The 15,973-nt window shown below is 43.4% G+C and overlaps 1 protein-coding gene across 1 annotated transcript; it reads left to right on the forward strand.

The window, feature by feature from the left end:
• The first annotated feature begins 787 nt into the window (after positions 1–787).
• Positions 788–11,970, forward strand: LOC144269243 (protocadherin alpha-13-like). Its single transcript, XM_077824762.1, has 4 exons — positions 788–884; positions 3,240–3,259; positions 8,293–10,611; positions 11,917–11,970. The coding sequence occupies exons 1-4, from the start codon at positions 788–790 to the stop codon at positions 11,968–11,970; spliced, it is 2,490 nt and encodes an 829-aa protein (XP_077680888.1).
• The last annotated feature ends 4,003 nt before the right edge of the window (positions 11,971–15,973 follow it).

Here is a 15,973-nt window from a genome sequence, read left to right on the forward strand (position 1 = left end):
TCACTACCAAATTTTCAGTCTGTGGATGTCTGCTATTTCCTGGAGTTTGAGATACTATAATTTAAGTACGTACTGGTACCTTTTCCATACAGATGGTTCTTAGTAATATCTTCAGGTCCATTCTTTTTTTCCTTTTAAGTGTCTCCCCTACTCGTTGCAGGCCCACATGTCCCCATTTTAAAAAAGGATAGGTGTTTTCTCATACAAAGCTTAGATTATATCGAATTGCCCTAAAGGGAGAAGCTTAGGATTGGCACTCACTCTTGCTTTATTCCAGGTTTTTGATATAATGGAAATTGCTGAATAGGAACTCATTTGAATATGTCTCATCTGTTTTGGTAAGAAGAATATTGTCCCATGGGGTCAGTGAAAGTTTCCTGCAGGCAATCGTTGTCCACTGGCTATTACTATCTCAATTGTTCTATGCTACACGATCTGTAGTTGTGCTGCTCAGTTCCATAGGGTAAGGGGCTGCTACCACCTTTCTTGCATAATGACTTATACAAAGTTTTTCTATTAACTCCAAGGACCATTGTCCAAATAAAATGAAACATGGAGGACTGTGATTCTTCTAATACCTCAATAGGGTTTTATGTTGACAATTTTACCATCATGGCTGTACTAAACCACAGAATTTATTATTAGCTTATTTTATTTGATTAAATCTTTCAATAGATTTTTTTCAACAGAAATGTAATGTACATTGTATAATGTTTCCAAATGGGGGATAATAAGTATAATAAGTATAAGTATAAATAGTAAGATACTTTATCAAGGTTTTTGCACAATGGAAGCTGATTTTTCTTATATTTTTGATATAATTGATTCTAAAACCCAAGGTTTCTCTGAATTGGATGATTTTATTCATAACATGAAGCAGTGGGGTAAGAAGGTCTAAAATCCTCATAAAAACATCATCTGTATGTAGTACAACTTTAATATTTAGGCCTCCTGCATTTATTCCATTGTTACTGAATCTTTTATTACTTTGTTTTGGTTTGGAAATGGTTTCAAGACAATTAAAAATAAGAGTGGTGGCAGGGACAGCCCTTTCTGGGTGAATCTCTGAAGGCCAATAAGTTCAGAGAAGCTATGACTAATTTGGAATCTGACTATAAGAGTTTTATAAAGGGATTCCATCTGCCTCATAACTTTTTCTCACATCAACCAGTATTCTTCTGAAGTAATTCCATTCTCCCTGACCAAGACTTCTCTAGATCAAAAGACAGCCATATACTAAGTGTACTATTTGACTGGCCCAAATGGATTACACCTGGAACTCTCCATATGTTACCCACTACTTGGAAACATCTAATAAATGGTGTCTGGTATCTACTAATTACTTATGCCACCAGAAGGTCTACCCTAGTGGCAAATACCATGCCAAATTCCTTCATATCAATATTTAGTAGGGAAATAGGTCTATATGAGACACAATACATTTTATCTTTATCAGACTTCACAATCAATGAAGTATGGGCTTCTAACATAAATTGTGGAATTTGCAAAGAATCTAACAGTCTGTTAAATAAAATGCTAAATCTGCTGCTGAATCTTTATGATATTGACTAAAGAGCCCAGCAGGGCCTGGTTACTTGCCAGCAGGCATCTTTTAAATTATATTATGAATGTCTTCTGCACTGATAGGTCTAGCTTAGCTTCTCTCTTGGTTCTTAGTCAAAGCAAGTAAATTAACAGTTGCAATATACTTTTAGCTGATTTTTATCTAAATTTCACTTGTATAGAATAAGTGTGAAAATGTTCAAACATTTGGTTTATTTCACTGTTTTATTATTCAGACTTTACCACCTTCTATTTCAATGATGTTTCTCGTTCCTCTCACTTACCTCAGTCTATAAGCTAATTTTTAAAGTTAACACTACTTTAGCTCACAGATGACTCTTTCCATTTAATATGTAAGAAAAGCTTTAAGTTGCCCTGCCTGTGTTGTCAAGTTTTTAGAAAACGTTTTGCCTCTGTTTATTTATGTAATATATATATTACAATATTTTAATTCCTGGTAATAAGCAGTTTCTTTCAGGTTCCCTTTCTCTTGCTATTACAGTCAGTTTACCCTAACATATTCTTTTATATGTTTCTCATATGGTATTAAGACTTCCCTTTTTTCATCCTTTGAAAGTATTTGTCTCACCTTTCAAAATGTTCAGTGGTACTGGGTCCCTCTGAATGAAGATATGTATGCCTGGATCTAGCAAAACATGTTAGCTCTTGTTTAACTTTAGACATAATATTTGTCCCATTGACTTCGATGAAACTACTTGGGTTTAAAGTTAAACAGGTGCTTAAGTGCATTGTTGGAGGGGACTCATTGTCCATGCTTTTGGCTTTTACTGCTATTCTACTGAAGGAAGACGCCAACACTGGAGGTTGGCCTGGCCATTTACTTGCCGTATAGTGGCCTCATTGAAAAAGGGTCACGAAGATCTGCCTCATACTGAGAAAGAGGAGCGATCAGCAGGTTACCTCAAGTGCCTATATACAAATGCACAAAGCTTGGGAAACAAGCAGGGAGAACTGGAAGTCCTGGCACAGTCAAGGAATTATGGTGTGATTGGAATAACAGAGACTTGGAGGGATAACTCACATGACTGGAGTACTGTCATGGATTATAAACTGTTCAGGAAGGACAGGAAAGGCAGAAAAGGTGGGGGAGTTGCACTGTATGTAAGAGAGCAGTATGACTGCTCAGAGCTCAAGTATGAAACTGCAGAAAAACCTGAGAGTCTCTGGATTAAGTTCAGAAGTGTAAGCAACAAGGGTGATGTCGTGGTGGGAGTCTACTATAGACCACCAGACCAGGGGGATGAGGTGGACGAGGCTTTCTTCCGGCAACTTGCAGAAGTTACTAGATCACAGGCCCTGGTTCTCATGGGAGACTTCAATCACCCTGATATCTGCTGGGAGAGCAATACAGCGGTGCACAGGCAATCCAGGAAGTTTTTGGAAAATGTAGGGGACAATTTCCTGGTGCAAGTGCTGGAGGAATCAACTAGGGGCAGAGCTCTTCTTGACCTGCTGCTCACAAACCAGGAAGAATTAGTAGAGGAAGCAAAAGTGGATGGGAACCTGGGAGGCAGTGACCATGAAATGGTCGAGTTCAGGATCGTAACACAAGGAAGAAAGGAGAGCAGCAGAATACAGACCCTGGATTTCAGAAAAGCAGACTTTGATTCCGTCAGGGAACTGATGGGCAAGATCCCCTGGGAGAATAACATGAGGGGGAAAGGAGTCCAGGAGAGCTGGGTGTATTTTAAAGAATCCTTATTGAGGTTACAGGGACAAACGATGTGTAGAAAGAATAGTAAATATGGCAGGCGACCAGCTTGGCTTAACGGTGAAATCCTTGCTGCTCTTAAATACAAAAAAGAAGCTTACAAGAAGTGGAAGATTGGACAAATGACCAGGGATGAGTATAAAAATATTGCTCGGGCTTGCAGGAGTGAAATCAGGAAGGCCAAATCACACCTGGAGTTGCAGCTAGCAAGAGATGTTAAGAGTAACAAGAAGGGTTTCTTCAGGTATGTTAGCAACAAGAAGAAAGTCAAGGAAAGTGTGGGCCCCTTACTGAATGAGGGAGGCAACCTAGTGACAGAGGATGTGGAAAAAGCTAATGTACTCAATGCTTTTTTTGCCTCTATCTTCACGAACAAGGTCAGCTCCCAGACTACTGCACTGGGCAGCACAGCATGGGGAGAAGGTGACCAGCCCTCTGTGGAGAAGGAAGTGGTTCGGGACTATTTAGAAAAGCTGGACGAGCACAAGTCCATGAGGCCAGATGCGTTGCAGCCGAGAGTGCTAAAGGAGTTGGCGGATGTGATTGCAGAGTCATTGGCCATTATCTTTGAAAACTCATGGCGATCGGGGGAGGTCCCGGAGGACTGGAAAAAGACTAATGTAGTGCCCATCTTTAAAAAGGGAAGAAGGAGGATCGTGGGAACTACAGGCAAGTCAGCCTCACCTCAGTCCCTGGAAAAATCATGGAGCAGGTCCTCAAGGAATCAATTCTGAAGCACTTAGAGGAGAGGAAAGTGATCAGGAACAGTCAGCATGGATTCACCAAGGGCAAGTCATGCCTGACTAATCTAATTGCCTTCTATGACGAGATAACTGATTCTGTGGATGAAGGGAAAGCAGTGGACGTGTTGTTCCTTGACTTTGGCAAAGCTTTTGACACAGTCTCCCACAGTATTCTTGCCAGCAAGTTAAAGAAGTATGGGCTGGATGAATGGACTATAAGATGGATAGAAAGCTGGCTAGATTGTCGGGCTCAACGGGTAGTGATCAATGGCTTCATGTCTAGTTGGCAGCCGGTATCAAGTGGAGTGCCCCTAGGGTCAGTCCTGGGGCCGGTTTTGTTCAATATCTTCATAAATGATCTGGAGGATGGTGTGGATTGCACCCTCAGCAAGTTGGCAGATGACACTAAACTGGGAGGAGCGGTAGATACGCTGGAGGGTAGGGATAGGATACAGAGGGACCTAGACAAATTGGAGGATTGGGCCAAAAGAAATCTGATGAGGTTCAACAAGGACAAGTGCAGAGTCCTGCACTTAGGACGGAAGAATCCAATGCACCGCTACAGACTAGGGACCGAATGGCTCGGCAGCAGTTCTGCAGAAAAGGACCTAAGTGTTAAAGTGGATGAGAAATTGGATATGAGTCAACAGTGTGCCCTTGTTGCCAAGAAGGCCAATGGCATTTTGGGATGTATAAGTAGGGGCATTGCCGGCAGATCGAGAGACGTGATCATTCCCCTCTATTCGACATTGGTGAGGCCTCATCTGGAGTACTGTGTCCAGTTTTGGGCCCCACACTACAAGAAGGATGTGGAAAAATTGGAAAGAGTCCAGCGGAGGGCAACAAAAATGACTAGGGGACTGGAACACATGAGTTATGAGGAGAGGCTGAGGGAACTGGGGATGTTTAGTCTACGGAAGAGAAGAATGAGGGGGGATTTGATAGCTGCTTTCAATTACCTGAAAGGGGGTTCCAAAGAGGATGGATCTAGCAGATGACAGAACAAGGAGTAACGGTCTCAAGTTGCAGTGGGGGAGATTTAGGTTGGATATTAGGAAAAACTTTTTCACAACGAGGGTGGTGAAACACTGGAATGCGTTACCTAGGGAGGTGGTGGAATCTCCTTCCCTAGAAGTTTTTAAGGTCAGGCATGACAAAGCCCTGGCTGGGATGATTTAGTCAGGGATCGGTCCTGCTTTGAGCAGGGGGTTGGACTAGATGACCTCCTGAGGTCCCTTCCAACCCTGATATTCTATGATTCTAGAATTCTATGATCAGTATGTGGCTAATACTGGTATGAGCTTTAGAGGGTTAGGAAACAAGAAGCAATCTCTTACATAATCTCTTCTAGAATCAAGAATTCACATTTCCAAAGGTACTTTGCATATTTATAGGCCAGTCAAACTCATCTTCCCTTTAAATTGTCTGATCTATTTATTTGTGTGTTAAATGTTAAATTAAGGTATCTAATATTTACCTCTTTAGAAACAAAGCTAAGCAGAGTGGGGAAGAACTTGTCAAAGAAAGATTTTTATCCTCTTCTATTAGAGATATACATTGAGCATATGATGGTCTCTTTGCCCACAAGGTCACACCTTATTGTTATGAATTGACCAAATTTGTCTTTTTTGGCATATTTGGCCTCCGATTGTAATGATTTAGAAATCAGTCTAGACACGCCTTCCATACTGTAGACATACAATTCCTGCCTGAACCAGGAATAGCCTATTTCTTCTTTCACATTTCTAATGAGATTATTGTAAAGACTCATAACTAGTCTTTATTTTTTGTAAGTATTCAAACCACTAACATTTAAATTAAGGTGCTAAGATATAGGGACTCCTGTTAATATAAATCATGCTTTCTTCATATAACATTACCCATTCTTGTCAAATGTAAAATTATTGTCATTGCTACACTTTCTCTTTTCCTACTAATTCAGTTGTAAATTTCTCATATTTATACCAAACAGGTGTTTTAGTATTTTTGACTGCTTGATCTGTGAAGGCTGAAATACTTTTCCTCTCGCCCTTTCCCCTCTTTGTTTCCTTCTTAGAGGATACATCTTTATGGTGGGAAGCGTCCTACTCATCCACATCGATTTGGTTTCATTTCTTTTTTCTGTTTTTAAGTCTGATCCCGACGTTATTAGCAGGTTTTAACTGAGTCTCAGTTCTGATAATATAACATGAATGTTAAGGGGAAATCAAAGCTTAAGAGGGAGGGACCAACAGTTTCTTACATTGGCACAATGCAGAGATCTGGTGTTTCTTCTGAGTGCCTTTCTTATTCTTAATGTGAGCAAGGACAGAGTTTGAAAAATAGAAATGCATTGTCCCTCCACTTCCAATGGGACACGCCATTCTCTAATAATTCTCTTTAGGTGCTCCTTGTTCTCATAGTAGTGCAGCCAATTATACAATAGGTTGAGTCCGTGCATCTACGTGTGGAAACACTGCGTGGCATGTTCTGTTTTGGTACATAGGAGCTTCTTTCTCCTTCCCAAAGAATTATCGTAGTAGTGTTTTCATATATTTCTCCCCATTTTCTATCCCTTCTGTGAGTTCTTTCAGTCTTAACGCTATTTTTTCTCTTTGCCTTTTCAAATCATTTTAAGGTCCAGATCAAACTTCTTGATTTTAGCCAACTGAATTCCTTTATCTACATTAGTTAGTATATCAGTACATTCTTATCAGTAAATTCTTCTACGTATTTATTACTTCCTGAAGGTGGTTTCCATCTCCGTTTATATTCATTTTTATTTCAGATAATATTTCTCTGATGTCTGCCTTTGTAGCAGGCACATTCTTATCCTTGTCCATTGCACGTTGTTTGCCCACAGGTAGCTCTGTAGTGGGTCTTGCTGCTTCTCTCTGGTGGCGTGCATAGAAGCTGTTAATATCATAAGCAGCTTTCTGTACAAGCATCCTGGATTTGGGAATCTCCAGACACCTGTCATATGAGTTTTCAGGGATTCATATTTATCTAAGTCATCTCAGTTGGCAAACGTACAGACCATTGCTTTGGTGCGCTAAACAGGAGCAATCGCTTGATGTCATGGTGGATTATATAACGCATAAAATACAAGGGGGAATGGGGAGCTCGAAAGAGTTAGCGAGAGAGAGAGAGATGGGAAAAACTTGGCCACTGTTCCTGCCTCTTCTGGGATCCTTCCGGATACTTATGGAATATTCCTGCCTAAGCATCTCTAAGGTGTTTATCACCATTATCTGTTTTGATAAACACACACAAGATGACGAACTGATGACAAAATATGAAAAGCACAGAATGAAGGTACAATAAATTAATACAATTGAACAGTTATATAGTTCAATTATTTCTCATAGGTTCAAGTATATTAATATAATTTGTATAAAATATTTCTCCACACTCTTAGGCTAGCACTCATTCCTTCACCACAGAAGAGCCATAGAGTTTGACTACCCAACATTTCACACATTTTAAAGACGTGGGAAATTTTGGTCTGATTTATCTACTGAAGGAAGGTCAGTACATTTGAATGTTTGCGAATGAATTTTTCCTACTATTTGTACCTGAACACGTAGATCATAATAGAGTATCTTTTGAGGTAAATCATTTTGTAAAATAATACATAAAATACTAGGGCTTCTAAAAATATTTTTCACACCCTTGTCTTACTAATTAATAACTGAATTTGAAAGAAAAAGGACACAGGCATCGAGGAAAATTACCAGAAATGAAAAATAATACATCTTAGGGGCCAGCAACTAGCAAAACTCCCATGCTATCTAAGGGAGTAGATTCACACAATCAAATTAGAGTTCTATAATTTCCGGTAAGAATATAAACTATTTTAAATGTTAAATTAAAAAGCACAATACTGAAAACCAATGGCGTCATCAGAATAGTAAATCACCACGAAAAAAGTGTATACATTACAAAGAAAATAGTGTTACAACTATTGATAATCATTGTTCACTTACACATTCACAAACACATGGTGTCGCTGTCCCCTAAAAATCCGTTTCAATAAGAAAAGAAACACATAGCTCCCCCTTCAATTTAAACGACAGCCTTAGATGAAACGTCAGGAGGGCTCCCGGATGTGAGAGAACTGGATTCAATTAAACTGCTTTCAAAGGTACCGCATCCCCCCCATTCACGGGACTCTGCAATTCGCTCAGTTCAAAACTGATTTATAAACCGGCACCGGCGCACCGCCCAGTGTGCGCGATGGCTCTTCTCCGGCGAGACTCCCTGGTAACCGGGCAGCTGCTGCGGCTGGTTCTGCTACACACGCCCTGGGAGGTGGGCAGCGGCCAGGTCCGTTATTCCCTGCCGGAGGAATCCAAACAAGGCGCCTTTGTGGGCCGCCTGGCCCAGGACCTGGGGCTGGAGGTGTCGGAGCTGGTGCCTCGGATGTTCCGGATGGTGTCCAAAGGCAGAGGAGACTATTTTGAGGTAAATTTGCAGAGCGGCGTTTTGTTTGTTAAGTCGCCAGTAGACAGGGAAGAGGTGTGCGGCCAGAGCCCCCTGTGCGCCATTGACCTGGAGGTGATAGTGGACAAACCCCTGAGGATATTTCACGTGGAAGTGGAGATACAGGATATAAATGACAATGCTCCTGTTTTCCCTGTGAATGGCTTAAATATATTTATTGCAGAATCGAGATTGCCGGGCTCTCGATTCCCACTAGAGGGCGCGTCTGACGCAGATATTGGTACAAACTCTCTCCTGACCTATAAACTCAGCCCAAGCGAACATTTCACTCTAGATGTCACAACTAACGATGACCAAATCAAATCTGCAGAGCTTGAGTTAAAGAAATCTCTGGACAGAGAGGAAACCCCTGTATATCGTTTATTACTCACCGCCACTGACGGGGGCAAACCGGAGCTCACCGGCACAGTTCAGCTGATGATCACGGTGCTGGATGTGAATGATAACGCGCCTGTGTTTAATCAGTCAGTTTATAAGGTCCAAATGCTAGAAGGTTCAGCTAATGGGACATTAGTCATCAAACTTAAAGCCACAGACTTGGATGAAGGTATTTATAAGGATATTACATATGCCTTTAGCAGTCTTGTTCCTCCCCATATTAAGGACACGTTTAAAATATGTGAATATTCTGGTGAAATTAGGGTTAAAGGGAAAATGGATTTCGAATACATTAACTTGTACGAAATTCAAGTTTCGGCCAAGGATAAAGGGAATCCCCCACTGGCTGGACACTGCAAAGTTGTGGTGGAAGTTTTAGACATTAACGATAACGCCCCTGAGTTAACAATAACGTCTCACTCTCTGCCGGTGCCGGAGGACGCTCCCCCGGGGACAGTGGTGGCTCTTATTAGCGTCTCCGACCGGGACTCGGGAGACAACGGCAAAGTCACCTGCTCCATCCCCCCGGACCTGCCCTTTCAGCTCGTCTCCACCTTTAAGAATTATCACTCGCTGGTGCTGGCGGAGGCCGTGGATCGGGAGCGAGTGTCTGAATATAAGATCCTGGTGACAGCCAGAGACGAAGGGGCCCCGTCTCTCTCGGCCAGCAGCAGCATTTTGGTGCCGATCGCGGATGTGAACGATAACGCCCCTGCTTTCCCTCAGCCCGTGTACACGGTGTTTGTGAAGGAAAACAACCGTCCCGGGGCCCATCTCTTGAGCGTGTCGGCGTCGGACCCGGACCTGCGGGAAAACGCCTTTGTGAGCTACTCGGTGGTGGAGCGCAGTGTGGGAGAGCAGCAGCCCGTGTCCAGCTACATCTCGGTGCACTCGGAGAGCGGGCACATCTATGGGCTGCAGCCCTTTGACTACGAGGAGCTGCAAGTGCTGCAGTTCCAGGTGAGCGCGAGGGACGCCGGGTTCCCCTCCTTGTGCGGGAACGTGACTGTGCAGCTCTTCGTCCTGGATGAAAATGACAACGCGCCGGCAGTGTCCCCGCCTGGCTCCGGCCGCGGCTCGCCAGGGCCCGAGCTGGTTCCGCTGTCGGCCGGCGCAGGGCACGTGGTGGGCAAGATCCGAGCGGTGGATGCGGATTCCGGCTACAACGCGTGGCTTCGCTACGAAGTGCAGGAGGCCGGGGCTGCGGGGCCTTTCCGGGTGGGTGTGTACAGCGGGGAGATCAGCACCACGCGGGCCTTGGAGGAGGCGGACGGCCCCAGCCAGAGACTCGTGATCCTGGTGAAGGACCATGGGGAGCCGGCGCTGTCAGCGACAGCCACGGTCAGCCTGTCCCTGGTGGAGAGTCCGCAGGCTGTGAAATGGGACTCGAGGCAAAGGGTTGGGAGCGAAGGGCCCTTGGTCCACATGAACGTGTCTTTAACGATCGCCATTTGCTCGGTGTCCGGGCTGTTTGTGTTGGTGATTGTCGTGTACGTTGGCCTGAGATGCCACCCGGGTCCGGAAGTGATGTGCGGTCCTGGGAAAGCCACCGTGGTGTGCTCGAGCGAGGTGGGGAGTTGGTCCTATTCGCAGCGCCAGAGCCGGAACCTGTGTGTCGGGGAAGGCACCGCCAAGAATGACCTCATGGTTTTCAGCCCCAACTTCTCTGACTCTGCAGAGAATGGTGAGCACGAGAAACTACAGGTAGCACAGGTGAGTCTGATGTATCTGCATGTGGAATTTTTCTTACTATATGTCTAAATAATTGTGGTTAGAATTCCATATGGAATTTGTTTCGTCTGTAGAAGAACGTCATTTAGCATCTAATGAACAATTTCTTCATATAGTGGTTCTTCATGTAAGGTATACTCTGGACATCTGTATAAGGTGAAAACACCTGTGACTGTTTTATCTGGTATCCATTTGCCGTATTTCAAAATATTTGGATACCAAGTGTAAAGGGCCAACAGTTTTCGAGATACTGTTTGAATGAAAATAGTACACGTGTTTGTAAAATTCAGATAATGAGGCTTTAAATATTAACTGAAAGCATGGAGATCATTTCTCTGAAAAAGTTTTTTAAGATAAAGATATCCACTTTTTCTCATTGTACTCCAGTTTTCAAGAGCATGCAGGCGATCTAATATTTCCTGTGCTATGAAATAATGGGAGTAAATAAATGCTATGTTTCAGTCAAGCTATCTCTGCTTGGAAAGATTTAATTTAGTGCTGTAGGTCAGCATCAAGGCATGAAGTTCCCTACCATGGAACCTGTTCAACATGGAAAACATTGATACAAAGGGAGATTAAATTCCGTGTTGAAGTGTGCGGCAGACATTACTACAGGGATATTTATGTGGGGTTATTTATGTATATATATACTTTCAAGATTATGGACAAAACTTTATAACTAAACGATAGTTTAGGAAGGGATAGCTCAGTGGTTTGAGCATTGGCCTGCTAAACCCAGGATTGTGAGCTCAATCCTTAAGGGGGCCATTTAAGGATCTGGGGTAAAAAAAAATTGGATGATTTAATTGGGAATTGGTCCTGCTTTGAGCAGAGAGTTGGACTAGATGACCTCCTGAGGTCCCTTCCAACACTGATATTCTATGATATTTTGTGAGCAGAAGGATAAATCACGTGCAGCATTTGGTCAAGTGTGATGCCGGTCTGTTCTTTGGCCAATTAATATTTTAATAATAATTTGGTGGAACCCTCTTCTCTTAAAAAATGTTCCATCAAGATCAATATAGCCTCAGAGTATCTATTAGTAGAAATATCGTATCACTCTTTCGCTGTGTCTTTAGCTAAAGTTCTATCTCAGCCTCGAAAGAGCGTTCCTTTTCCTCCTCATTGGTGGCCCTCGCTACACCTGTTACTTACTGTTTTCCATTCCATCAGTCTTCTCTCTTGCGTTTGCAGTAGAGGCATTTTTACATTTCCCATATTACAGTTCTACCAGATTGTCAGCATGTATGTATCAGCGTTCTTAGCATCTTTTATATTTGCTTTTAGGGCTTGATTGTGACACTTCGAGATGTATCTTCCTCCGCAAGTAGTTCCATTTAGTTTAATGAGACTTGGCGCCAAGGGCTATTCAAAGTGAATAAAGTTACCACAATCTAGCCTGTGTTGATGTCACTGATAGTGGAAATATAATAACTGTTGTTGAACGAAGAGCAACTGGAAACATTTTAATGGAAAATGTGATGGTGCTAATAAACTATCTGGATGTTGGAAGCCAGTTTTAAATCTCTAGTTTTGTCATCAGGAATTTAAAACTTGCCCGTGATATCTCTAAATGTGGAGTGGACCCCGCTTGCTTTACTCCGGCTAGTGTTTTCTTTGACTTCACTGAAAATAGGAATTGCTGCTAGACAAAAATGCCTGAAATTGTTGGAAAAGGGTTGTTACAAGGAATACGACCTGGCAATTCAGATGAAAGTGCAAATGGAGAGGTGCTTTACTAATAATGTTCCATTTTATCCGAACCGGCTTTTACTTTCTAACCCCAAACAATTAGAATTTCTTGTTTCTGGTTTTCTCTGTGAATGTCTCACAGAGGGGCAGTGTGGAATGAGAAACCTTTCACCATAGCGAATAAAGGAGAGATTTTACTAGGACCTAGGAGTCTTGTTCTTTCCTCCAAAGTCGGAAAAATACTGACCGATTTGAGTTCAGTATTTTAAAGATGTGATAGGGAATGTAAATGTAATAAAATGCTGGGCTTCTCAGCTATAGGGACACTCAAGGGAAAACACATTCTAGTATCAGAGGGTCTGTATCGGCAAAAAGAATGAGTAGAACTTGTGGCACCCTAGAGACTAACAAATCTATTCTTTACACTGTAGTATGTGTGTCCAGTGGTATGGAAAATGGAAACACTAAAATGGAAGAGGGTTTCTGACTGAATTTGTTTCCAGTAGAGGATAGATTGGGGGAGGAGTGTAAGGGGTGCTGATAGTACTGCTCCAAGCTCCCCCCAGAAAATAAACTCTGCCCTTGTGAGTAGCCAGAATGAGGCACCTCATAGGAAATTTGTGGTCCTCTGTGATCGCTTGAGGTCAAGGATGATCTCTTTCATGGGTTTTATTCTTTATGGATCCTTTGCTGACTGAGGAGTCTGATCTTTGAGCACCAGGCTCCTTGGCAGATGTTGCAGATGGTGTTGGAAGTCAAAGTTGGGACATGATTGCTGCATGACAGTTGTCTTTTCTTTCTTCTCTGGCACTTTTCTGTGACCAGGGCAAGGTGATTTTCCTCAAAAGTGGATGTTTCTTCTCTGATAAGTCTTTGCCAGTTATCCCTATCCTGGGCTACTGTCTCCCAGTGTGTGGTGTTGATGCCACATCTCTTGATGTTTATCTTGAGCGTGTCTTTAAAGCATTTCTTTTGTCCTCCCCATTTCTTTTCTTCTTTGGTGAGTTGGGCATACAACAATTGATTTGGTAAGCGTACATGAGGCATGCGCACACAGTGCCCGCTCCACCTTAGCTGGTGCTGGATAATCAGGGCCTCTACATTGAAGATGTCAGCCTCTGTGAGGACACTGACATTACTGCAGCGATCCTCCCACTTTATGTTGAGGATCTTCCAAAGAAAGTGCTGGTATTGGCATTCCAGGTTTTTCAGGTGTTTTCTGTAGGTCACCCAAGTCTCCCAGCCATAGGGGAGAGTTGGGATTACCACTGCTCTATAAACTAAAAGTATAGTATGTGTTCTGATGTCATGATTGTTGAACGTCCAGCAAGACAGTCTGCCAAAGGCAAGGCTGGCACAGTGGATTCTGTGCGGAATATCAATGTCTATGTCTGCCCTCTGTGACAGATGGCTGCAAAGATAGGCAAAGTATTCTACATTTTCCAGTTCTTCTCTGTCAGTGTAGATCTTCTTTGCTGGGTCTTATGATTGACTGGGAGCTGGCTAGTGGAGAACTTCTGTTTTGCCGATGTTCACAATTAGCCCTAGGATTTTGTAAGCTTCAGAGAAGCAATTAAGGGATGTTTGTAGATCCTCCTTTGGGTGTGCAACTACAGCACAATCATCGGCATATTGGAGTTCAGTTATTGTTGCTGATATTACTTTAGTTCTGGTACAGAGAGGAGAAAGATTGCAGAGGTTGCCGTCAGTCTGATATTGGATGCCAATGCCCTGAGGTAGTCGGTCTTGGGTTAACATTTTCATAGCTGTTAAAAAAATGGAGAAAAGTGTGGGTGTTTTATACCAGTTTGGTTGACAAAGGACTCAGAGGTAGAGCCACTGCACAGGATGGAGGCAGTCGTGGAGGAGTCTTACAATGGTGATAAATTTGCTTGGGCAGCCAAACTTTGATATGATTTTCCACAGAGCCTCATGGTTGACAAAGTCAAAGGCTTTGGTCAGCTTGATAACGGCCATATACAGCCCCTGATGTTGTTCACTGGTGCTTCATGATTGTCTGAAGCCTCACTGGGACTCTGGAAGTAATTCTTCTGCAAAAGGGAGCACGATGGAGCAGGCAATTCAGTGACATTCCAGCAAGAATCTTCCCAGCAATGGAGAGGAGGGCAATGCCTTCATAGTTGCCACAGTTGGCTCTGTCTCCCTTTTTGAAAATGGTGATAATGTTAGCATTACCTAAGTTATCAGGGATTTCTTCTGTGTGCTAGATTTTGAGGAGCAATAAATGAAGCTTGTTAGTCAGTGTTTCTCCCACCACTTTCACTACTTCAACTGGAATGCCATCAGGACCCAGTGCTTTATTGTTCTTTATTTGCTTAATTGCTCTGTGGACCTCCTTAGGTGTTGGTGGGTTGGCAAGAGTTTCCCAGACTGGGTGCTGAGGGATGAAGTTGATGGTGTCATCAGTCACACTCAATTTCTGATTAAGAAGCTTTTGGTACTGTTTCTTCCAGTGCTCTTTGATGGATTCTTTATCTTTAAGAAAGGTACTACCATCTCTGGATCTCAGCGGTGTGAGGCCACATGAGCTTGGTCCATACAGGGTCTTTGTCTCACATAAATTGTTCCGCATATCATGTCTGTCAAAGAATGCTTGGATTTCTTTTGCTCTGTCCTCCCACCATTTGTATTTGTTTTCTTGGATCCTCCTTTGAACTTCAGCTTTGAGCTGATGGAGAGATCTCTGCTTCTGACTGGATGATGGATGGTTTTGCCAGTGACAGAAAGCTTTTATCTTCTGGTCCAAAAGGGCTGTGATCTCAATATTGTTTTTGTCAAACCAATTCTGATGGCAGCAGGTAACAAGGCCAATGGATTCCTCACAGACCTCATGGATGGTCTGTTTTAGGGCTTCCCAGGCTTCTTTGACACGTGTGTTGTCATTTCCAGGTGTGTATATGGTCAGTTTTACACTGAGGAGTGATTGGTGCACTGAGGATTGAAGTCTTTGAATATTGTATTACCGTCTGTGTGATTTGGATTGCTTTCTATGTTTTGGTGCAATCCTGATGGACACGACTCACTGACCTCACCAGGTGGTGGTCAGTCCAGCAATCATTGACATGGCATGGGTGATCTGGACAAATTATGCAGGTATTCAAAATAGGGATGGTAAATATCATGTAAAAAGTTAACCATTTAAATGATTAAAATTATATCATTTAACCGGTTAACCAAGGTTGCTCCTACAGGCACCGCACAGCTGGGGCTGAGGTTGGCTGGCTGGCTGGCTAGTGCAGGGCAGCCAGGGCTGGGGTCCCTTTGTCTGGCTGGCATGGGGAGGCCAAGCCGGGGGCTGGACCTGCAGGTCCAGGGCTGGGGTTGCTCCGGCTGGCTGGCACAGCCAGGGCTGGGGTCCGTCCAGCTGCAGCTGAGGCTGGTGTTTCTCTGGCTGGCATGGGGCAGCAGGGGCTAGGGCTGCTCCAGCTGGCATGGGTAGCCAGGGTTGGGGCTGCTCCAGCCAGCACGGGGCTGTAGCTGCTCCACCTGGTTGGCCCAGGGCTGGAGCTGCTCTGGCCAGCACTGGGATGGAGCTGCTCCGACTGGCACACGGGGTTAACGGTTAAGGTCAGTTAATGGTAAATTGAATGCTTACCAGTTAACTGGTTAACCATTGAACATTTCCATCCCT

Source organism: Eretmochelys imbricata, chromosome 8, assembly GCF_965152235.1.
Source record: "Eretmochelys imbricata isolate rEreImb1 chromosome 8, rEreImb1.hap1, whole genome shotgun sequence".
NCBI lineage: Eukaryota > Metazoa > Chordata > Testudines > Cheloniidae > Eretmochelys > Eretmochelys imbricata.

What these genes read in the sequence shown, in the direction of transcription:
- LOC144269243 (XM_077824762.1), top strand. Translation starts at nt 788, where the DNA reads ATGGAAGCTGATTTTTCTTATATTTTTGATATAATTGATTCTAAAACC. An exon ending in GGGGAAAGGAGTCCAGGAGA is followed by an intron (nt 3,260 to 8,292) that starts GCTGGGTGTATT and finishes GTAACCGGGCAG; the next exon opens with CTGCTGCGGCTGGTTCTGCT. An exon ending in AGAAACTACAGGTAGCACAG is followed by an intron (nt 10,612 to 11,916) that starts GTGAGTCTGATG and finishes ATTTGCTTTTAG; the next exon opens with GGCTTGATTGTGACACTTCG.